The sequence below is a fragment of the Gallus gallus genome, chromosome 2 (assembly GCF_016699485.2).
Source record: "Gallus gallus isolate bGalGal1 chromosome 2, bGalGal1.mat.broiler.GRCg7b, whole genome shotgun sequence".
NCBI classification, from domain to species: domain Eukaryota; kingdom Metazoa; phylum Chordata; class Aves; order Galliformes; family Phasianidae; genus Gallus; species Gallus gallus.
The window spans coordinates 147,999,014-148,024,183 of record NC_052533.1 but is presented as its reverse complement, the minus strand read 5'-3'; the positions used below and the strand labels follow the sequence as shown (position 1 = coordinate 148,024,183).

General features: G+C 59.4%; 1 protein-coding gene across 2 annotated transcripts in view; it reads left to right on the top strand.

Moving 5' to 3' along the window:
• The window catches only part of LOC121112980 (cleavage and polyadenylation specificity factor subunit 1-like), a 43,595-nt gene that overhangs the window by 9,551 nt on the left and 8,874 nt on the right, over nt 1-25,170 (top strand). For both annotated transcript variants that reach the window (XM_040696130.2, XM_046927207.1), the window contains 5 exons: nt 8,168-8,301; nt 9,775-9,855; nt 9,955-10,106; nt 15,013-15,159; nt 17,123-17,262. In XM_040696130.2, coding sequence (XP_040552064.1) covers nt 8,168-8,301; nt 9,775-9,855; nt 9,955-10,106; nt 15,013-15,159; nt 17,123-17,262 — 654 coding nt within the window. The remainder of the gene's footprint in view (nt 1-8,167; nt 8,302-9,774; nt 9,856-9,954; nt 10,107-15,012; nt 15,160-17,122; nt 17,263-25,170) is intronic.

The window sequence follows — 25,170 nt, the reverse complement described above, 5'->3', positions numbered from 1 at the left end:
CCCCCCCCGAGTGTGGGACCCCCCCTGAGTGTGGGATCCCCCCCCCAAGCATGGGAACCCCCCCCAGGTGTGGGACGACCCCCCCCCCCCAAGCGTGGGACCCCCCCCCCTGAGTGTGGGATCCCCCCCCCAAGTGTGGGACCCCCCTCCAAAGTGTGGGACCCCCCCCCGAGCGTGGGACCCCCCCCGGACAGCGGCACCCTAAAAGTGTGACTCCCCCCCCAACAATGTGACTCCCCAACAGTGTGACCCCAACAATGTGACCCCCCAAAATCACCCCTGACAGCGTCACCCCAACACTGTGACCCCCCCAACGTGACCCCCCAACACTGTGACCCCCCCCCAATGTGACACCCCAACTCTGTGACCCCTCCCCAACATGACCCCCCACCAATGTGCCCCCCCAATGACGTGAACCCCCAAATCACCCCAACACTGTGACCCCCACCAATGTGCCCCCCCAACATCGCCCCTGATAGCGTCACCCCAACAGTGTGACCCCCCAAAAAATCTGCCCCCCAACAACATGACCCCCCCAAATCACCCCAACAGTATGACCCCCCCAACACTGTGACCCCCACCAATGTGCCCCCCCCAACATTACCCCTGACAGCAGCACCCCAACACTGTGACCCCCTCCGACATGACACCCCCACACTGTGACCCCCCCCCCCCAAAGTGACACCCCACACTGTGACCCCCCCCACCAATGTGACCCCCCAACACTCTGACCCCCCCACGTGACACCCCAACACTGTGACCCCCCCAAACGTGACATCCCAACACCGTGACCCCCCCCAATGTGACACCCCAACATTGTGACCCCTCAACAGTGTGACCCCCCCCAACGTGACAACCCAACACTATGACCCCCCCCAAAGTGACACCCCACACTGTGACCCCCCCCAATGTGACACCCCAACGCTGTGACCCCCCCCACCAATGTGACACCCCAACACTCTGACCCCCCCCACGTGACACCCCAACACTTTGACCCCCCCAACGTGACACCCCAACACTGTGACCCCCCCAAAGTACTCCCCCAACATGACCCCCCAACACTGTGACCCCCCAACGTGACACCCCAACACTGTGACCCCCCCAATGTGACCCCCCAACACTGTGACCCCCCAATGTGACACCCCAACACTGTGACCCCCCCAAAGTACCCCCCCAACATGACCCCCCAACACTGTGACCCCCCCAAAGTACTCCCCCAACATGACCCCCCAACACTGTGACCCCCCAACGTGACACCCCAACACTGTGACCCCCCCAATGTGACCCCCCAACACTGTGACCCCCCAATGTGACACCCCAACACTGTGACCCCCCCAACATGACCCCCCAACACTGTGACCCCCCAACGTGACACCCCAACACTGTGACCCCCCCAATGTGACACCCCAACACTGTGACCCCTCCCCAACGTGACGCCCCAACACTTTGACCCCCCCCCAATGTGACGCCCTAACAGTGTGACCGCCCCCCCCAACGTGACCCCCCCAGCAACATGACCCCCCAACACTGTGACCCCCCCAATGTGACACCCCAACACTGTGACCCCCCCAACACGACACCCCAACACTGTGACCCCCCCAACAGTATGAGCCCCCCAACACTGTGACCCCCACCAATGTGCCCCCCCCAAACATTACCCCTGACAGCAGCACCCCAACACTGTGACCCCCTCCAACATGACACCCCAACACTGTGACCCCCCCCAAACGTGACATCCCAACACCGTGACCCCCCCCCAATGTGACACCCCAACACTGTGACCCCCCCCACCAATGTGACCCCCCAACACTCTGACCCCCCCACGTGACACCCCAACACTGTGACCCCCCCCAAACGTGACACCCCAACACTGTGACCCCCCCCAAAATGACACCCCACACTGTGACCCCCCCAACGTGACCCCCCAACGCTGTGACCCCCCCAAACGTGACATCCCAACACCATGACCCCCCCCAACGTGACACCCCAACACTGTGACCCCCCCCAGTGTGACACCCCAACACTGTGACCCCCCCCAAAGTGACACCCCAACAGTGTGACCCCCCCCCAGAGTGACACCCCACACTGTGACCCCCCCCCAGTGTGACACCCCAATGCTGTGCCCCCCCCAACACGACACCCCAACACTGTGACCCCCCCAACAGTATGAGCCCCCCAACACTGTGACCCCCACCAATGTGCCCCCCCCAACATCACCCCTGACAGCAGCACCCCAACACTGTGACCCCCTCCGACATGACACCCCAACACTGTGACCCCCCCCAAACGTGACATCCCAACACTGTGACCCCCCCCCCAACGTGACCCCCCAACACTGTGACCCCCCAACACTGTGACCCCCACCAATGTGCCCCCCACATCACCCCTGACAGCAGCACTCCAACACTGTGACCCCCTCCGACATGACACCCCAACACTGTGACCCCCCCCAAACGTGACACCCCAACACTGTGACTCCCCCCAAAGTGACACCCCACACTGTGACCCCCCCCAGTGTGACACCCCAACACTGTGACCCCCCCCAACATGACACCCCGACACTGTGACCCCCACCAATGTGACACCCCAACACTGTGACCCCCCCCACCAAAGTGACCCCCCAACACTGTGACCCCCACCAATGTGCCCCCCCCAACATTGCCCCTGGCAGTGTCACCCCAACAGTGTGACCCCCCCCCCACGTGACGCCCCAACACTGTGACCCCCCCAAAGTACTCCCCCAACATGACCCCCCAACACTGTGACCCCCCAATGTGACCCCCCAACACTGTGACCCCCGAATGTGACACCCCAACACTTTGACTCCCCCAACGTAACACCCCAACACTGTGACCCCCCCAAAGTACCCCCCCTTAACATGACCCCCCAACACTGTGACCCCCCAATGTGACACCCCAACACTGTGACCCCCCCAATGTGACACCCCAACACTGTGACCCCTCCCCAACGTGACGCCCCAACGCTTTGACCCCCCCCCAATGTGACGCCCTAACAGTGTGACCGCCCCCCCCCAACGTGACCCCCCCCCAGCAACATGACCCCCCAACACTGTGACCCCCCCAATGTGACACCCCAACACTGTGACCCCCCCAACAGTATGACCCCCCCAACACTGTGACCCCCACCAATGTGCCCCCCCCAAACATTACCCCTGACAGCAGCACCCCAACACTGTGACCCCCTCCGACATGACACCCCAACAGTGTGACCCCCCCCCAGTGTGACACCCCAACACTGTGACCCCCCCAACAGTATGACCCCCCCAACACTGTGACCCCCACCAATGTGCCCCCCCCAAACATTACCCCTGACAGCAGCACCCCAACACTGTGACCCCCTCCGACATGACACCCCAACAGTGTGACCCCCCCCCAGTGTGACACCCCAACACTGTGACCCCCCCCAAACGTGACCCCCCGACACTGACCCCCACCGATGTGCCCCCCCAATGACGTGAACCCCCAAATCACCCCAACACTGTGCCCCCCACCAATGTGCCCCCCCCAACATCGCCCCTGGCAGCGTCACCCCAACACTGTGACCCCCCAACACTGTGACCCCCCCCAATGTGACACCCCAACGCTGTGACCCCCCCCACCAATGTGACCCCCCAACACTCTGACCCCCCCCACGTGACACCCCAACACTGTGACCCCCCCAAACGTGACATCCCAACACCGTGACCCCCCCCAATGTGACACCCCAACATTGTGACCCCTCAACAGTGTGACCCCCCCCAACGTGACACCCCAACACTATGACCCCCCCCAAAGTGGCACCCCAACGCTGTGACCCCCCCCACCAACGTGACCCCCCAACACTGTGATTCCCCAGTGTGACACCCCAACACTGTGACCCCCCCCAAAGTGACATCCCAATGCTGTGACCCCCCCCCAACGTGATGCCCCAACACTGTGACCCCCCCCAACGTGACCCCCCAACACTGTGACCCCCTCCGACATGACACCCCAACACTGTGACCCCCCCAAAGTGACACCCCACACTGTGACCCCCCCCAAAGTGACCCCCCAACACTGTGACCCCCCCCAACGTGACCCCCCAATACTGTGAACACCCCCAAATGTGACATCCCAACACCGTGACCCCCCCCCAACGTGACACCCCAACACTGTGACCCCCCCAATGTGACACCCCAACACTGTGACCCCTCCCCAACGTGACGCCCCAACACTTTGACCCCCCCCCAATGTGACGCCCTAACAGTGTGACCCGCCCCCCCCAACGTGACCCCCCCCAGCAACATGACCCCCCAACACTGTGACCCCCCCAATGTGACACCCCAACACTGTGACCCCCCCAACACGACACCCCAACACTGTGACCCCCCCAACAGTATGAGCCCCCCAACACTGTGACCCCCACCAATGTGCCCCCCCCAACATTACCCCTGACAGCAGCACCCCAACACTGTGACCCCCTCCGACATGACACCCCAACACTGTGACCCCCCCCAAACGTGACATCCCAACACTATGACCCCCCCAAAGTGACACCCCACACTGTGACCCCCCCCAGTGTGACACCCCAACACTGTGACCCCTCCCCAACGTGACGCCCCAACGCTTTGACCCCCCCCCAATGTGACGCCCTAACAGTGTGACCGCCCCCCCCCAACGTGACCCCCCCCAGCAACATGACCCCCCAACACTGTGACCCCCCCAATGTGACACCCCAACACTGTGACCCCCCCAACAGTATGACCCCCCCAACACTGTGACCCCCACCAATGTGCCCCCCACATCACCCCTGACAGCAGCACCCCAACACTGTGACCCCCTCCGACATGACACCCCAACAGTGTGACCCCCCCCCCAGTGTGACACCCCAACACTGTGACCCCCCCCAAACGTGACCCCCCGACACTGACCCCCACCGATGTGCCCCCCCAATGACGTGAACCCCCAAATCACCCCAACACTGTGCCCCCCACCAATGTGCCCCCCCCAACATCGCCCCTGGCAGCGTCACCCCAACACTGTGACCCCCCAACACTGTGACCCCCCCCCAATGTGACACCCCAACGCTGTGACCCCCCCCACCAATGTGACCCCCCAACACTCTGACCCCCCCCACGTGACACCCCAACACTGTGACCCCCCCAAACGTGACATCCCAACACCGTGACCCCCCCCAATGTGACACCCCAACATTGTGACCCCTCAACAGTGTGACCCCCCCCAACGTGACACCCCAACACTATGACCCCCCCCAAAGTGGCACCCCAACGCTGTGACCCCCCCCACCAACGTGACCCCCCAACACTGTGATTCCCCCAGTGTGACACCCCAACACTGTGACCCCCCCCAAAGTGACATCCCAATGCTGTGACCCCCCCCCAACGTGATGCCCCAACACTGTGACCCCCCCCAACGTGACCCCCCAACACTGTGACCCCCTCCGACATGACACCCCAACACTGTGACCCCCCCAAAGTGACACCCCACACTGTGACCCCCCCCAAAGTGACCCCCCAACACTGTGACCCCCCCCAACGTGACCCCCCAATACTGTGAACACCCCCAAATGTGACATCCCAACACCGTGACCCCCCCCAACGTGACACCCCAACACTGTGACCCCCCCAATGTGACACCCCAACACTGTGACCCCTCCCCAACGTGACGCCCCAACACTTTGACCCCCCCCCAATGTGACGCCCTAACAGTGTGACCGCCCCCCCCAACGTGACCCCCCCCAGCAACATGACCCCCCAACACTGTGACCCCCCCAATGTGACACCCCAACACTGTGACCCCCCCAACACGACACCCCAACACTGTGACCCCCCCAACAGTATGAGCCCCCCAACACTGTGACCCCCACCAATGTGCCCCCCCCAACATTACCCCTGACAGCAGCACCCCAACACTGTGACCCCCTCCGACATGACACCCCAACACTGTGACCCCCCCCAAACGTGACATCCCAACACTATGACCCCCCCCAAAGTGACACCCCACACTGTGACCCCCCCCAGTGTGACACCCCAACACTGTGACCCCTCCCCAACGTGACGCCCCAACGCTTTGACCCCCCCCCAATGTGACGCCCTAACAGTGTGACCGCCCCCCCCCCAACGTGACCCCCCCCCAGCAACATGACCCCCCAACACTGTGACCCCCCCAATGTGACACCCCAACACTGTGACCCCCCCAACAGTATGACCCCCCCAACACTGTGACCCCCACCAATGTGCCCCCCACATCACCCCTGACAGCAGCACCCCAACACTGTGACCCCCTCCGACATGACACCCCAACACTGTGACCCCCCCCCAGTGTGACACCCCAACACTGTGACCCCCCCCAAACGTGACCCCCCGACACTGACCCCCACCGATGTGCCCCCCCAATGACGTGAACCCCCAAATCACCCCAACACTGTGCCCCCCACCAATGTGCCCCCCCCAACATCGCCCCTGGCAGCGTCACCCCAACACTGTGACCCCCCAACACTGTGACCCCCCCCAATGTGACACCCCAACGCTGTGACCCCCCCCACCAATGTGACCCCCCAACACTCTGACCCCCCCCACGTGACACCCCAACACTGTGACCCCCCCAAACGTGACATCCCAACACCGTGACCCCCCCCAATGTGACACCCCAACATTGTGACCCCTCAACAGTGTGACCCCCCCCAACGTGACACCCCAACACTATGACCCCCCCCAAAGTGGCACCCCAACGCTGTGACCCCCCCCACCAACGTGACCCCCCAACACTGTGATTCCCCCAGTGTGACACCCCAACACTGTGACCCCCCCCAAAGTGACATCCCAATGCTGTGACCCCCCCCCAACGTGATGCCCCAACACTGTGACCCCCCCCAACGTGACCCCCCAACACTGTGACCCCCTCCGACATGACACCCCAACACTGTGACCCCCCCAAAGTGACACCCCACACTGTGACCCCCCCCAAAGTGACCCCCCAACACTGTGACCCCCCCCAACGTGACCCCCCAATACTGTGAACACCCCCAAATGTGACATCCCAACACCGTGACCCCCCCCAACGTGACACCCCAACACTGTGACCCCCCCAATGTGACACCCCAACACTGTGACCCCTCCCCAACGTGACGCCCCAACACTTTGACCCCCCCCCAATGTGACGCCCTAACAGTGTGACCGCCCCCCCCAACGTGACCCCCCCCAGCAACATGACCCCCCAACACTGTGACCCCCCCAATGTGACACCCCAACACTGTGACCCCCCCAACACGACACCCCAACACTGTGACCCCCCCAACAGTATGAGCCCCCCAACACTGTGACCCCCACCAATGTGCCCCCCCCAACATTACCCCTGACAGCAGCACCCCAACACTGTGACCCCCTCCGACATGACACCCCAACACTGTGACCCCCCCCAAACGTGACATCCCAACACTATGACCCCCCCCAAAGTGACACCCCACACTGTGACCCCCCCCAGTGTGACACCCCAACACTGTGACCCCCCCCCACATGACACCCCAACACTGTGACCCCCCCAAACATGACATCCCAACACCGTGACCCCCCCCCAATGTGACACCCCAACATTGTGACCCCTCAACAGTGTGACCCCCCCCCAACGTGACACCCCAACACTGTGACCCCCCCAGTGTGACACCCCAACACTGTGACCCCCCCCCCAGTGTGACACCCCAACACTGTGAGCCCCCCCAAAGTGACATCCCAATGCTGTGACCCCCCCCCAACGTGATGCCCCAACACTGTGACCCCCCCCAAAGTGACACCCCACACTGTGACCCCCCCCAATGTGACACCCCAACGCTGTGACCCCCCCCAGTGTGACACCCGAACACTGTGACCCCCCCCAAAGTGACACCCCACACTGTGACCCCCCCCCCCCAATGTGACACCCCAATGCTGTGACCCCCCCCAACGTGATGCCCCAACACTGTGACCCCCTCCGACATGACCCCCCAACACTGTGACCCCCACCAATGTGCCCCCCCAATGACGTGAACCCCCAAATCACCCCAACACTGTGACCCCCCCCCAACGTTACACCCCAACACTGTGACCCCCCCAACGTGACACCCCAACAGTGACCCCCTCACTGTGGGGGGGCTCATTGGGCAGAACCCTGTGACCCCACGCCCCCCCCCACAGAGGGCCGCGGGCACAAGGAGAAGCTGGAGCTCGTGGCCTCCTTCTCCTTCTTCGGCAACGTCATGTCCATGGCCAGCGTGCAGCTGGCCGGAGCCAAGAGGGACGCCCTGCTGCTCAGCTTCAAGGACGCCAAGGTGGGGGGGGGGTGGGGTGGGAGGTGGGGGGGGGGGTGGGGAAGGGAATGGGGTGGGGGGGGTTTGGGGTGGGGATGGGGATGGAATGGGGATGGGGACACAATGGGGATGGGGACATAATGGGAATGGGGAAGGGAATGGGATGGGGTGGGGTTGGGGTGGGGATGGGGTGGGGGTGGGGATGTAATGGGGATGGGGACACAATGGGGATGGGGACATAATGGGAATGGGGTGGGGATGGGAACATAATGGGGATGGGGAAGGGAATGGGATGGGGTGGGGTTGGGGTGGGGATGGGGAAGGGAATGGGATGGGGTGGGGTGGGGTTGGGGTGGGGTTGGGGATGTAATGGGGATGGGGATGAGGAAGGGAATGGGATGGGAGGGGGTTGGGGTGGGGATGGGGATGGGGATGTAATGGGGATGGGGAAGGGAATAGGGATGGGGTGGGGATGGGGAAGGGAATGAGGATGGGGACTTAATGGGGATGGGGAAGGGAATGGGATGGGAGGGGGTTGGGGTGGGGATGGGGATGTAATGGGGATGGGGACATAATGGGGATGGAGTGGGGATGGGATGGGAGGGGGTTGGGGTGGGGATGGGGAAGGGAATGGGATGGGATGGGATGGGGTTGGGGTGGGGATTGGGATGGGGATGTAATGGGGATGGGGAAGGGAATGAGGATGGGGACTTAATGGGGATGGGGAAGGGAATGGGATGGGATGGGGTTGGGGTGGGGTGGGGATGGGGATGGGGACGTAATGGGGCTGGGGAAGGGAATGGGATGGCGATGGGGACATATAGAGGATGGGGAAGGGAATAGGGATGGAGATTGGATGGGATGGGGATGAGATGGGGAAGGGATTGGGGTTGGGGATGGGGATGGGTTGGGGATACGAAATGCGCATAGGGATGGGATAGGGATGGGGATAGGATGGGATGGGGATGGGGTGGGGATGGGGACATAATGGGGATGGGGGCATAATGGGGATGGGGAAGGGAATGGGATAGGATGGGGTTGGGTTGGGATGGGGATGGGGATGTAATGGGGATGGGGAAAGGAATGGAGATGGGATGGTGATGGGATGGGATGAGAATGGGATGGGGAAGAGATGGAATATGATGGGGAAGGGAATGGGGATGGGATGGGGAAGGAAATGGGGATGGGGTGGGGATGGGATGGGGAAGGGATGGAATAGGATGGGGAAGGAAATGGGGATGGGGTGGAGATGGGTGGGGAAGGGATGGAATGGGATGGGGAAGGAAATGGGGATGGGGTGGTGATGGGATGGGGATGGGGTGGGATGGAGATGGGGACGTAACGGAGATGGGGACCTGGATGGAGACGTATTGGGGCAGGGATGGGGACACAATGTGTACAGGGATGGGGATGGGATGGGGACACGGCAGAGATGGGGACAGGGACAGGGATGGGGTCTTTTCCCTCCCCTCCACCGTGCCCTCCCCGCTGCAGCTCTCGGTGGTGGAGTACGACCCCGGCACACACGACCTGAAGACGCTCTCGCTGCACTACTTCGAGGAGCCGGAGCTGCGGGTGGGTGTGGGGCTGGGGGGGAGGGGGGATGGGAACTGGGGTTAGGGGGGGGGAACAGGCTTCCCCATAACCCCCCGCCCCCACCGTTGCCACCCGCAGGACGGCTTCGTGCAGAACGTGCACATCCCCAAGGTGCGCGTGGACCCCGACGGGCGCTGCGCCGTGATGCTCATCTACGGCACGCGCCTGGTGGTGCTGCCCTTCCGCCGCGACTCGCTGGCCGACGAGCACGAAGGCCTGGTGGGAGAGGGGTGAGTGGGCACGGCTGCGGGGTGGTGCGTGGTCAAAGGTGGCCGCCTTGAGGCTCTACGTGGCCGCCATGTGGATCAACGTGGGTAGTGCTGAGCTTAGAGTTGTCAGCTTGATGGATCTGTGGCTCAGGGTGGCCAGCATGGCCCTCACGTGGCCTAGAGTGGTCTACATGGAGCACTGAGTGGTCAGCTTAACCAATCTGTGACTCAGCATGGCCAACATGGCCATCGCATAGCCTGCTGTGGTCAACATGGAGCTCAGAGTGGTCAGCTTGAGCTATTTGTGACTCAGCATGGCCTACGTGGCCATCACGTGGCCTGGTGTGGTCTACATGGACCTCTGAATGGTCAACTTGAGCTATTTGTGACTCAATATGGCCAACACAGCCATCACGTAGCCTGGTGTGGTCAACGTGGAGCTCAGAGTGGTTAACTTGAGCTATTTGTGACTCAGCATGGCCTGCATGGCCATCACATGGCCTGCTGTAGTCAATGTGGAGATCAGAGTGGTCAACTTGAGCTTTCATTGGCTCAGTGACCCTCACGTGGCCTGGTGTGACCAACATGGCCAACACATGGCTCCATGTGGTCAACGTGGAGCTCAGAGTGGTCAGCTTGAGCTATTTGTGACTCAGCATGGCCTACGTGGCCATCACGTGGCCTGGTGTGGTCAACGTGGAGCTCAGAGTGGTCAACTTGAGCTATTTGTGACTCAGCACGTCCAGCATGGCCCTCATGTGGCCTGCTGTGCTCAACGTGGAGCTCAGAGTGGTCAACTTGAGCTCTGCGTGGCTCAGTGTGGCCCGCACGTGGCCTGGTGTGACCAACATGGCCACCACGTGGCTCCATGTGGTCAATGTGGAGCTCAGAGTGGTCAACTTGAGCTATTTGTGACTCAGCATGGCCTGCATGGCCATCACGTGGCCTGCTGTGGTCAACGTGGAGCTCAGAGTGGTCAACTTGAGTTATCAGTGGTTCAGTGTGGCCCTCAAGTGGCCTGGTGTGACCAACATGGCCAACGCGTGGCTCCATGTGGTCAACATGGAGCTCAGAGTGGTCAACTTGAGCTATTTGTGACTCAGCATGGCCTACGTGGCCATCACGTGGCCTGGTGTGGTCAACGTGGAGCTCAGAGTGGTCAACTTGAGCTATCAGTGGCTCAGTGTGGCCCTCACGTGGCCTGGTGTGACCAACATGGCCTACGCGTGGTTCCATGTGGCCAACACAGAGCTCAGAGTGGTCAGCTTGAGCTATTTGTGACTCAGCATGGCCTACGTGGCCGTCACGTGGCCTGGTGTGGTCTACATGGACCTCTGAATGGTCAACTTGAACTATTTGTGACTCAATATGGCCAACACAGCCATCACGTAGCCTGGTGTGGTCAACGTGGAGCTCAGAGTGGTCAACTTGAGCTATTTGTGACTCAGCATGGCCTGCATGGCCATCACGTGGCCTGGTGTGGTCTTCATGGAGCTCAGAGTGGTCAGCTTGAGCTATTTCTGACTCAGCATGGCCAGCATCGCCATCACGTGGCCTGCTGTGGTCAACGTGGAGATCAGAGTGGTCAACTTGAGCTCTCATTGGCTCAGCGTGACCCTCACGTGGCCTGGTGTGACCAACATGGCCAACACGTGGCTCCATGTGGTCAACGTGGAGCTCAGAGTGGTCAGCTTGAGCTATTTGTGACTCAGCATGGCCAACGTGGCCCTCATGTGGCCTGCTGTGCTCAACGTGGAGCTCAGAGTGGTCAACTTGAGCTCTGCGTGGCTCAGTGTGGCCCGCACGTGGCCTGGTGTGACCAACATGGCCACCACGTGGCTCCGTGTGGTCAACGTGGAGCTCAGAGTGGTCAACTTGAGCTATTTGTGACTCAGCACGTCCAGCATGGCCCTCATGTGGCCTGCTGTGCTCAACGTGGAGCTCAGAGTGGTCAACTTGAGCTCTGCGTGGCTCAGTGTGGCCCGCACGTGGCCTGGTGTGACCAACATGGCCACCACGTGGCTCCGTGTGGTCAACGTGGAGCTCAGAGTGGTCAACTTGAGCTATTTGTGACTCAGCATGGCCTACGTGGCCATCACGTGGCCTGGTGTGGTCTACATGGAGCTCTGAGTGGCCAACTTATCCAATCCGTGACTCTGCATGGCCAGCATGGCCCTCACGTGGCCTTGGTGTGGTCAACGTGGAGCTCAGAGTGGTCAACTTGAGTTATCAGTGGTTCAGTGTGGCCCTCAAGTGGCCTGGTGTGACCAACATGGCCAACGCGTGGCTCCATGTGGTCAACATGGAGCTCAGAGTGGTCAGCTTGAGCTATTTGTGACTCAGCATGGCCTACGTGGCCCTCACGTGGCCTGCTGTGGTCTACCTGCAGCTCTGAGTGGTCAACTTAACCATTCTGTGACTCTGCATGGCCTACATGGCCATCATGTGGCCTTGGTGTGGTCAACGTGGAGCTCAGAGTGGTCAACTTGAGCTATTTGTGACTCAGCATGGCCTGCATGGCCATCACATGGCCTGCTGTGGTCAATGTGGAGATCAGAGTGGTCAACTTGAGCTCTCATTGGCTCAGCGTGACCCTCACGTGGCCTGGTGTGACCAACATGGCCAACACATGGCTCCATGTGGTCAACGTGGAGCTCAGAGTGGTCAGCTTGAGCTATTTCTGACTCAGCATGGCCAGCATCGCCATCACGTGGCCTGCTGTGGTCAACGTGGAGCTCAGAGTGGTCAACTTGTGTTATCAGTGGCTCAGCGTGGCCCTCACGTGGCCTGGTGTGACCAACATGGCCAACGCGTGGCTCCATGTGGTCAACGTGGAGCTCAGAGTGGTCAACTTGAGCCATTTGTGACTCAGCATGGCCTGCATCGCCATCACATGGCCTGCTGTGCTCAACGTGGAGCTCAGAGTGGTCAACTTAACCATTCTGTGACTCAACATGGCCAACGTGGCCATCACGTGGCCTGGTGCTGTCAACGTGGAGCTCAGATTGGTCAGCTTGAGCTATTTGTGACTCAGCATGGCCTACGTGGCCGTCACGTGGCCTGGTGTGGTCTTCATGGAGCTCTGAGTGGTCAGATTGAGCTATTTGTGACTCAGCATGGCCTACGTGGCCGTCACGTGTCCTGCTGTGGTCTACATGGAGCTCTGAGTGGTCAACTTAACCAATCTGTGACTCAGCATGGCCAATGTGGCCAACGCGTGGCTCCGTGTGGCCAACACAGAGCTCAGAGTGGTCAACTCACTCAATCTGTGACTCAGCGTGGCCAATGTGTGGTTCAGGGTGGTCAATGTGGGGCTCATCATGGCCAATGTGTGGCTTTATATGGCCACTGTGGCCAACACACAGCTCCATGTGGCCAACACAGAGCTCAGTGCGGTCACCTCACCCAATTTATGACTGCATGTGGCCAATGTGTGACTCAGTGTGGCCAATGTGTGGTTCAGAGTGGCCAACGTGGCCAACGTGTGGCTCATCACGGCCAACGTGTGGCTTTAAACAGCCACTGTGGCCAACACTGAGCTCCATGTGACCAACACAGAGCTCAGTGCGGTCAACTCACTCAATCTGTGGCTCAACGTGGCCTATGTGGCCAACGTGTGGCTCATCACGGCCAACGTGTGGCTTTATATGGCCACTGTGGTCAACACACCACTACATGTGGCCAACATGGAGCTCAGTGTGGTCAACCCACCCAGTTTAGGCTCAGTGTGGCTAATTTGTGACTCAACATGGCCGGTGTGTGGTTCAGGGTGGCCAACATGGCCATTGTGAGGCTCATCACGGCCAACGTGTGGCTTTATACAGCCCCTGTGGCCAACACACAGCTCCATGTGGCCATCATGGAGCTCAGTGCGGTCACCTCACCCAATTTATGCTGAATGTGGCCAATGTGTGACTCAACGTGGTTACTGTGTGGTTCAGGGTGGCCAATGTGGCCAACGTGTGGCTTTATACAGCCACTGTGGCCAACAAATGGCTTCATGTGGCCAACACAGAGCTCAGTGTGATCAACCCACCCAATTTAGGCTCAATGTGGCCACTGTGTGGTTCAGGGTGGCCAACGTGTGGCTTTATATGGCCCCTGTGGCCAACACACAGCTCCATGTGGCCAACACGGAGCTCAGTGCGGTCAACTCACCCAATTTACGTCTCAATGTGACCAATGTGTGACTCAATGTGGCCAATGTGTGGTTCACGGTGGTCAACGTGGCCAACGTGTGGCTTTATATGGCCACTGTGGTCAACACACCACTACATTTGGCCAACGTGGAGCTCAGTGTGGTCAACTCACCCAATTTAGGCTCAGTGTGGCCAAGTTGTGACTCAGTGTGGCCACTGTGTGGTTCAGGGTGGCCAATGTGTGGCTCATCACGGCCAACGTGTGGCTTTATACAGCCACTGTGGCCAACACACAGCTCCATGTGGCCATCATGGAGCTCAGTGTGGTCACCTCACCCAATTTATGGCTCAGTGTGGCCAATGTGTGACTCAGCGTGGTTACTGTGTGGTTCAGGGTGGCCAATGTGGCCAACGTGTGGCTTTATACAGCCACTGTGGCCAGCAAACGGCTTCATGTGGCCAACATGGAGCTCCATGTGGTCAACCCACCCAATTTAGGCTCAGTGTGGCCAAGTTGTGACTCAATGTGGCCACTGTGTGGTTCAGGGTGGCCAACGTGTGGCTCATCACGGCCAACGTGTGGCTTTATATGGCCACTGTGGCCAACACACCGCTCCATGTGGCCAACATGGAGCTCAGTGCAGTCAACTCACCCAATTTATGGCTCAATGTGGCCAATGTGTGGTTCAGGGTGGCCAGTGTGGTCAATGTGAGGGTCACCCCCACCTGTGGGGGCTTTTTGGGGTGCCCCCCCCCACACCCCAACTCACGTCCCCATTGGTTGGCAGGCAGAAGTCGAGCTTCCTGCCCAGCTACATCATCGACGTGCGGGAGCTGGACGAGAAGCTGCTCAACATCATCGACATGCAGTTCCTGTGCGGGTACTACGAGCCCACCCTCCTCATCCTCTTCGAGCCCAACCAGACGTGGCCGGGGTAAGGAGAGCCCCCTGCAGCCCGTGGGTGGTGGGGGTGGGAGATGGGGGGGGGTGCGGAGGTGATGGGGGTGGGGATGGGGATGGGAGGTGGTGGGGGTAGGAGGGGATGGGGGTGGGGATGGGGAGGTGACAGTGATGGGGAGGTGATGGTGATGGGGATGGGGAGGTGATGGTGATGGGGATGGAGAGGTGATGGGGATGGTGATGGAGCGGTGATGGTGATGAGGAGGTGATGGTGATGGAGATGGGGAGGTGACAGTGATGGGAAGGTGATGGTGATGGGGATGGAGAGGTGATGGTGTTGGGGATGGGGAGGTGATGGGGATGGGGATGGGGAGGTGATGGTGATGGGTATGGGAAGGTGATGGTGACGGGGAGGTGATGGTGACAGGGATGGGGAGGTGATGGTGATGGTGATGGGGAGGTGATGTTGATGGGGATGTGATGGTGCTGAGGGTGGGGAGTTGATGACGATGGGGAGGTGATGGTGATGGAGAGGTGATGGTGCTGGGAATGGGGAGTTGATGGCGATGGTGATGGGGAGGTGATGGTGCTGGGGATGGGGAGGTGATGGGGATGGGGAGGTGATGGTGATGGGGTGGTGATGGTGATGGGGATGGTGATGGGGAGTTGACAGTCACGGTGCTGGGGAGGTGATGGTGTTGGGTATGGGGAGGTGACGGTGATGGTGCTGGGAAGGCGACAGTGATGGGGAGGTGATGGCGATAGGGAAGTGTTGGGGATGGTGATGGGGATGTGACAGTGATGGGGAGGGGATGGTGATGGGGATGTGACAGTGATGGGGAGGGGATGGGGATGGGGAGGTGATGGCGCTGGGGATGGGGAGGTGATGGCGATGGTGCTGGGGAGGTGATGGTATTGGGTATGGGGAGGTGATGGTGATGGGGAAGTGTTGGGTATGGTGATGGGGATGTGACAGTGATGGGGAGGGGATGGGGATGGGGAGGTGACAGTGATGGGGATGGGGAGTTGATGGTGATTGTGATGGTCATGGGGAGTTGATGGTCACGGTGCTGGGGAGGTGATGGTGCTGAGGGTGGGGAGTTAGTGGCGATGGGGATGGGGAGGTGATGGGGATGGGGAGGTGATGGTGATGGGGATGGAGAGGTGATGGTGTTGGGTATGGGGAGGTGATGGTGATGAGGATGGGGAGGTGATGGTGATGGGGATGGAGAGGGGATGGGGATGGGGATGGAGAGGTGATGGTGTTGGGTATGGGGAGGTGATGGTGATGGGGAGGTGATGGGGATGGGGATGGGGAGGTGATGATGGTGGGGATGGGGAGGTGATGGCAATGGGGAAGTGTTGGGGATGGTGATGGGGATGTGACAGTGATTGGGAGGGGATGGGGATGGGGATGGGGAGGTGATGGTGTTGGGTATGGGGAGGTGATGATGATGGGGATGGGGAGGTGATGGTGATGGTAACTGGGAGGTGATGGTGACGGTGCTGGGGAGGTGATGGTGTTGGGTATGGGGAGGTGATGGAGATGGGGGTGGGGAGGTGATGATGGTGGGGATGGGGAGGTGATGGTGATGGTAATTGGGAGGTGATAGTGATGGGGAGGTGATGGTGATGGGGAGGTGATTGTGATGGTGCTGGGGAGGTGATGGTGATGGGGATGGGGAGGTGATGGTGTTGGGGATGGGGAGGTGATGGTGCTGGGGAGGTGATGGGGATGGGGATGGGGAGGTGATGGTGCTGGGGATGGGGAGGTGATGGTGTTGGGGATGGGAGGTGATGGTGTTGGGTATGGGGAGGTGATGGTGATGGGGAGGTGATGGGGATGGGGATGGGGAGGTGATGGGGATGGGGAGGTGATGGCGCTGGGGATGGGGAGGTGATGGTGTTGGGGATGGGGAGGTGATGGTGACGGTGATGGTGCTGGGGAGGTGAGGTCGCTGGGGAGGTGACATGGAGGTGACCGCCCGCTCCCGCAGGCGCGTGGCGGTGCGCCAGGACACGTGCAGCATCGTGGCCATCTCGCTGAACATCATGCAGAAGGTGCACCCCGTCATTTGGTCCCTCAGCAATCTGCCCTTCGACTGCACGCAGGCGTTGGCCGTCCCCAAACCCATCGGTGAGGGCCGTGGGGGGGGTGGGGTGGGGTGGGGTGGGGGTGGCGGTCCGGGTGACGCCTTTGGTTGACGGTGTGGAGGTGATGCGGGTGTTGGCCTTCGGGGTGTGCGTGGGGGGGTTGAGGGCAGTGCTCCGGGGGGTGTCGTTGGGGACGGTCACACTGATGTCGTGGGTGACGGTCATGGTGACAGCCTTGGTGTCGTTCTGGGTGACAGCCCTGGTGATGCTGTGGGGGTTGTTTCTGGTGACATTCTGGGTGACATTCTGGGTGACAGTCCCACTGATGTCCTTGGTGAGGTCTTCGGTGACGTTCTGGGGGTTGTTTCTGGTGACACTGTGGGTGTCAGCCCTGGTGACGGTCCCGGTAATGTCCTTGGTGACAATCCTGGTGACATTCGGGGTGACAGCCTTGGTGTTGTTCTGGGTGACGTCCTTGGTGACAGTCCCAGTGACGTTCAGGGTGCTGTTTCTGGTGGCGTTGTGGGTGTCAGCCCTGGTGACGGTCCCAGTGACGTCCTTGGTGACAGTCCTGGTGACGTTCTGGGTGACAGCGTTGGTGATGTCCTTGGTGACATCCTCGGTGACGTTCTGGGTGTTGTTTCTGGTGACATTCAGGTTGACATCTGTGGTGACAGTCCCAGTGACATTCAGGGTGCTGTTTCTGCTGACAGCCCTGGGTGACAGTCCCAGTGACGTCCTTGGTGGCAATCCTGGTGACATTCAGGGTGGCAGTCCCAGTCATGTCCTTGGTGAGGTCCTCAGTCACATTTGGGTGTTGTTTCTGGTGACACTCCGGTTGATGTCTGTGGTGACAGTCCCACTGATGTCCTTGGTGACAATCCTGGTGACATTCCGGGTGACAGCGTTGGTGTTGTTCCAGGTGACGTCTGTGGTGACAGTCCCAGTGACATTCAGGGTGTTGTTTCTGGTGACACTGTGGGTGACAGCCCTGGTGACAGTCCCACTGATGTCCTTGGTGACAATCCCAGTGACATTCCGGGTGACAGCATTGGTGGTGTTCCGGGTGACGTCCGTGGTGACAGTCCCAGTGACATTCAGGGTGTTGTTTCTGGTGACGTTGTGGGTGTCAGCCCTGGTGACGGTCCCAGTAAAATGCCCTTAGTGACAATCCTGGTGACATTCCGGGTGACAGCCTTGGTGATGTTCCGGGTGACAGCCTTGGTGACGTTGTGGGTGTCATTCTGGGTGACAGTCCCAGTGATGTCCTCGGTGACGTTCTGGGTGTTGTTTCTGGTGACATTCCGGTTGATGTCCTTGGTGACAGTCCCAGTGACGTTCAGGGTGTTGTTTCTGGTGGCGTTGTGGGTGACAGCCCTGGTGACGGTCCCGGTAATGTCCTTGGTGACAATCCTGGTGACATTCTGGGTGACAGCCTTGGTGATGTCCTTGGTGACGTCCTCGGTGACGTTCTGGGTGTTGTTTCTGGTGACATTCAGGTTGATGTCCTTGGTGACAGTCCCAGTGACATTCAGGGTGTTGTTTCTGGTGACACTGTAGGTGTCAGCCCTGGTGACGGTCACGGTAATGTCCTTGGTGACAATCCTGGTGACATTCCGGGTGACAGCCTTGGTGTTGTTCTGGGTGACGTCCGTGGTGACAGTCCCAGTGACATTCAGGGTGCTGTTTCTGGTGACATTGTGGGTGACAGCCCTGGTGACGGTCCCGGTAATGTCCTTGGTGACAATCCTGGTGACATTCTGGGTGACAGCCTTGGTGATGTCCTTGGTGACGTCCTCGGTGACGTTCTGGGTGTTGTTTCTGGTGACATTCAGGTTGATGTCCTTGGTGACAGTCCCAGTGACATTCAGGGTGTTGTTTCTGGTGACACTGTAGGTGTCAGCCCTGGTGACGGTCACGGTAATGTCCTTGGTGACAATCCTGGTGACATTCCGGGTGACAGCCTTGGTGTTGTTCTGGGTGACGTCCGTGGTGACAGTCCCAGTGACATTCAGGGTGCTGTTTCTGGTGACATTGTGGGTGACAGCCCTGGTGACATTCCGGGTGACATCCTTGGTGACAATCCTGGTGACATTCCGGGTGACAGCATTGGTGGTGTTCCAGGTGATGTCCTTGGTGACAGTCCCAGTGACGTTCAGGCTGTTGTTTCTGGTGACGTTGTGGGTGACAGCCCTGGTGACGGTCCCACTGATGTCCTTGGTGACAATCCTGGTGACATTTGGGGTGACAGCCTTGGTGACGTTGTGGGTGTCATTCTGGGTGACAGTCCAATGATGTCCTCGGTGACGTTCTGGGTGTTGTTTCTGGTGACATTCAGGTTGACATCTGTGGTGACAGTCCCAGTGACATTCAGGGTGCTGTTTCTGCTGACAGCCCTGGGTGACAGTCCCAGTGACGTCCTTGGTGGCAATCCTGGTGACATTCAGGGTGGCAGTCCCAGTCATGTCCTTGGTGAGGTCCTCAGTCACATTTGGGTGTTGTTTCTGGTGACACTCCGGTTGATGTCTGTGGTGACAGTCCCACTGATGTCCTTGGTGACAATCCTGGTGACATTCCGGGTGACAGCGTTGGTGTTGTTCCAGGTGACGTCTGTGGTGACAGTCCCAGTGACATTCAGGGTGTTGTTTCTGGTGACACTGTGGGTGACAGCCCTGGTGACAGTCCCACTGATGTCCTTGGTGACAATCCCAGTGACATTCCGGGTGACAGCATTGGTGGTGTTCCGGGTGACGTCCGTGGTGACAGTCCCAGTGACATTCAGGGTGTTGTTTCTGGTGACGTTGTGGGTGTCAGCCCTGGTGACGGTCCCAGTAAAATGCCCTTAGTGACAATCCTGGTGACATTCCGGGTGACAGCCTTGGTGATGTTCCGGGTGACAGCCTTGGTGACGTTGTGGGTGTCATTCTGGGTGACAGTCCCAGTGATGTCCTCGGTGACGTTCTGGGTGTTGTTTCTGGTGACATTCCGGTTGATGTCCTTGGTGACAGTCCCAGTGACGTTCAGGGTGTTGTTTCTGGTGGCGTTGTGGGTGACAGCCCTGGTGACGGTCCCGGTAATGTCCTTGGTGACAATCCTGGTGACATTCTGGGTGACAGCCTTGGTGATGTCCTTGGTGACGTCCTCGGTGACGTTCTGGGTGTTGTTTCTGGTGACATTCAGGTTGATGTCCTTGGTGACAGTCCCAGTGACATTCAGGGTGTTGTTTCTGGTGACACTGTAGGTGTCAGCCCTGGTGACGGTCACGGTAATGTCCTTGGTGACAATCCTGGTGACATTCCGGGTGACAGCCTTGGTGTTGTTCTGGGTGACGTCCGTGGTGACAGTCCCAGTGACATTCAGGGTGCTGTTTCTGGTGACATTGTGGGTGACAGCCCTGGTGACATTCCGGGTGACATCCTTGGTGACAATCCTGGTGACATTCCGGGTGACAGCATTGGTGGTGTTCCAGGTGATGTCCTTGGTGACAGTCCCAGTGACGTTCAGGCTGTTGTTTCTGGTGACGTTGTGGGTGACAGCCCTGGTGACGGTCCCACTGATGTCCTTGGTGACAATCCTGGTGACATTTGGGGTGACAGCCTTGGTGACGTTGTGGGTGTCATTCTGGGTGACAGTCCAATGATGTCCTCGGTGACGTTCTGGGTGTTGTTTCTGGTGACATTCAGGTTGACATCTGTGGTGACAGTCCCAGTGACATTCAGGGTGCTGTTTCTGCTGACAGCCCTGGGTGACAGTCCCAGTGACGTCCTTGGTGGCAATCCTGGTGACATTCAGGGTGGCAGTCCCAGTCATGTCCTTGGTGAGGTCCTCAGTCACATTTGGGTGTTGTTTCTGGTGACACTCCGGTTGATGTCTGTGGTGACAGTCCCACTGATGTCCTTGGTGACAATCCTGGTGACATTCCGGGTGACAGCGTTGGTGTTGTTCCAGGTGACGTCTGTGGTGACAGTCCCAGTGACATTCAGGGTGTTGTTTCTGGTGACACTGTGGGTGACAGCCCTGGTGACAGTCCCACTGATGTCCTTGGTGACAATCCCAGTGACATTCCGGGTGACAGCATTGGTGGTGTTCCGGGTGACGTCCGTGGTGACAGTCCCAGTGACATTCAGGGTGTTGTTTCTGGTGACGTTGTGGGTGTCAGCCCTGGTGACGGTCCCAGTAAAATGCCCTTAGTGACAATCCTGGTGACATTCCGGGTGACAGCCTTGGTGATGTTCCGGGTGACAGCCTTGGTGACGTTGTGGGTGTCATTCTGGGTGACAGTCCCAGTGATGTCCTCGGTGACGTTCTGGGTGTTGTTTCTGGTGACATTCCGGTTGATGTCCTTGGTGACAGTCCCAGTGACGTTCAGGGTGTTGTTTCTGGTGGCGTTGTGGGTGACAGCCCTGGTGACGGTCCCGGTAATGTCCTTGGTGACAATCCTGGTGACATTCTGGGTGACAGCCTTGGTGATGTCCTTGGTGACGTCCTCGGTGACGTTCTGGGTGTTGTTTCTGGTGACATTCAGGTTGATGTCCTTGGTGACAGTCCCAGTGACATTCAGGGTGTTGTTTCTGGTGACACTGTAGGTGTCAGCCCTGGTGACGGTCACGGTAATGTCCTTGGTGACAATCCTGGTGACATTCCGGGTGACAGCCTTGGTGTTGTTCTGGGTGACGTCCGTGGTGACAGTCCCAGTGACATTCAGGGTGCTGTTTCTGGTGACATTGTGGGTGACAGCCCTGGTGACGGTCCCGGTAATGTCCTTGGTGACAATCCTGGTGACATTCTGGGTGACAGCCTTGGTGATGTCCTTGGTGACGTCCTCGGTGACGTTCTGGGTGTTGTTTCTGGTGACATTCAGGTTGATGTCCTTGGTGACAGTCCCAGTGACATTCAGGGTGTTGTTTCTGGTGACACTGTAGGTGTCAGCCCTGGTGACGGTCACGGTAATGTCCTTGGTGACAATCCTGGTGACATTCCGGGTGACAGCCTTGGTGTTGTTCTGGGTGACGTCCGTGGTGACAGTCCCAGTGACATTCAGGGTGCTGTTTCTGGTGACATTGTGGGTGACAGCCCTGGTGACATTCCGGGTGACATCCTTGGTGACAATCCTGGTGACATTCCGGGTGACAGCATTGGTGGTGTTCCAGGTGATGTCCTTGGTGACAGTCCCAGTGACGTTCAGGCTGTTGTTTCTGGTGACGTTGTGGGTGACAGCCCTGGTGACGGTCCCACTGATGTCCTTGGTGACAATCCTGGTGACATTTGGGGTGACAGCCTTGGTGACGTTGTGGGTGTCATTCTGGGTGACAGTCCAATGATGTCCTCGGTGACGTTCTGGGTGTTGTTTCTGGTGACATTCAGGTTGACATCTGTGGTGACAGTCCCAGTGACATTCAGGGTGCTGTTTCTGCTGACAGCCCTGGGTGACAGTCCCAGTGACGTCCTTGGTGGCAATCCTGGTGACATTCAGGGTGGCAGTCCCAGTCATGTCCTTGGTGAGGTCCTCAGTCACATTTGGGTGTTGTTTCTGGTGACACTCCGGTTGATGTCTGTGGTGACAGTCCCACTGATGTCCTTGGTGACAATCCTGGTGACATTCCGGGTGACAGCCTTGGTGTTGTTCCGGGTGACATCCGTGGTGACAGTCCCAGTGACATTCAGGGTGTTGTTTCTGGTGGCGTTGTGGGTGACAGTCCCAGTGACGGTCCCGGTAATGCCCTTAGTGACAATCCCGGTGACATTCAGGGTGTTGTTTCTGGTGACATTGTGGGTGACAGCCCTGGTGACGGTCCCGGTAATGTCCTTGGTGACAATCCCAGTGACATTCCGGGTGACAGCGTTGGTGTTGTTCTGGGTGATGTCTGTGGTGACAGTCCCAGTGACATTCAGGGTGCTGTTTCTGGTGACGTTGTGGGTGTCAGCCCTGGTGACGGTCCCGGTAATGTCCTTGGTGACAATCCTGGTGACATTCCGGGTGACAGCATTGGTGTTGTTCTGGGTGACATCCGTGGTGACAGTCCCAGTGACATTCAGGGTGTTGTTTCTGGTGGCGTTGTGGGTGACAGCCCTGGTGACGGTCCCGGTAATGTCCTTGGTGACAATCCTGGTGACATTCTGGGTGACAGCGTTGGTGATGTCCTTGGTGACGTCCTCGGTGACGGTCTGGGTGTTGTTTCTGGTGACATTCAGGTTGACATCTGTGGTGACAGTCCCAGTGACATTCAGGGTGTTGTTTCTGGTGACAGCCCTGGGTGACAGTCCCAGTGATGTCCTTGGTGGCAATCCTGGTGACATTCAGGGTGGCAGTCCCAGTCATGTCCTTGGTGAGGTCCTCAGTCACATTTGGGTGTTGTTTCTGGTGACGTTCCGGTTGATGTCTGTGGTGACAGTCCCACTGATGTCCTTGGTGACAATCCTGGTGACATTCCGGGTGACAGCGTTGGTGTTGTTCCAGGTGACGTCCGTGGTGACAGTCCCAGTGACGTTCAGGCTGTTGTTTCTGGTGACGTTGTGGGTGACAGCCCTGGTGACGGTCCCGGTAATGTCCTTGGTGACAATCCTGGTGACGTTCTGGGTGACAGCCTTGGTGATGTCCTTGGTGATGTCCTCGGTGACGTTCTGGGTGTTGTTTCTGGTGACATTCCGGTTGATGTCCTTGGTGACAGTCCCAGTGACATTCAGGGTGTTGTTTCTGGTGACACTGTAGGTGTCAGCCCTGGTGACGGTCACGGTAATGTCCTTGGTGACAATCCTGGTGACATTCTGGGTGACAGCGTTGGTGTTGTTCCGGGTGACGTCCGTGGTGACAGTCCCAGTGACATTCAGGGTGCTGTTTCTGGTGACACTGTGGGTGTCAGCCCTGGTGACGGTCCCAGTGACGTCCTTGGTGACAATCCTGGTGCTGGTGCCATCCCAGTGCCATCCTGGTGCCATCCCGGTGCCATCCCAATGCCATCCCGGTGCCATCCTGGTGCCATCCCTGGTGCCACCTCAGCACCATCTCAGTGCCATCCCGGTGCCATCCCAGTGATGTTCCTGGTGCCATCCCAGTGCCATCTCAGTGCCTTCCCTGGTGCCACCTCAGTGCCATCCCAGTGCCATCCATGGTGCCATCCCGGTGCCATCCCAGTGATGTTCCTGGTGCCATCCCGGTGCCATCCCAGTGCCATCCCAGCGCCATCCCAGTGCTGTCCTGGTGCCATCCCAGTGCCATCCCGGTGCCATCCTGGTGCCATCCTAGTAATGTTCCCGGTGCCATCCCGGTGCCATCCCGGTGCCATCCTGGTGCCATCCCAGTGATGTTCCTGGTGCCATCCATGGTGCCATCCCAGTGCCATCCCGGTGCCATCCCATTGCCATCCCGGTGCCACCCCGTTGCCGCCCCATTGCCGCCCCATTGCTGTCCCACTGCCGCCCCGCTGCCGCCCCATTGCTACCCCATTAACACCCCATTGCCACCCCTCTATCACCCATTGCCGCCCCATTGCCAGCCCATTGCCATCTGAGTGCCACCCCATTGCCTCCCCTCTGCCACCCCATTGCTGCCCCACTGCCGCCCCATTGCCGCCCTGCTGCTGCCCCATTGCCTCCCCGTTGCCGCCCCATTGCCGCCCCATTGCTGTCCCACTGCTGCCCCGCTGCCGCCCCATTGCTACCCCATTAACACCCCATTGCCACCCCTCTATCACCCATTGCAACCCCATTGCCACCCCATTGCCATCTGAGTGCCGCCCCATTGCCTCCCCTCTGCCACCCCATTGCCTCCCCATTGCTGCCCCACTGCCGCCCCATTGCCGCCCCATTGCCGCCCCATTGCCGCCCCACTGGCGCCCCGTAGTGGTGCGTTAACCCCCCCCATTGATGCCCCCCCCGTTACCCCCCCACGTTGATGCCCCCCCGTTACCCCCCCCCATTGATGCCCCCCCCATTACCCCCCCCGTTGATGCCC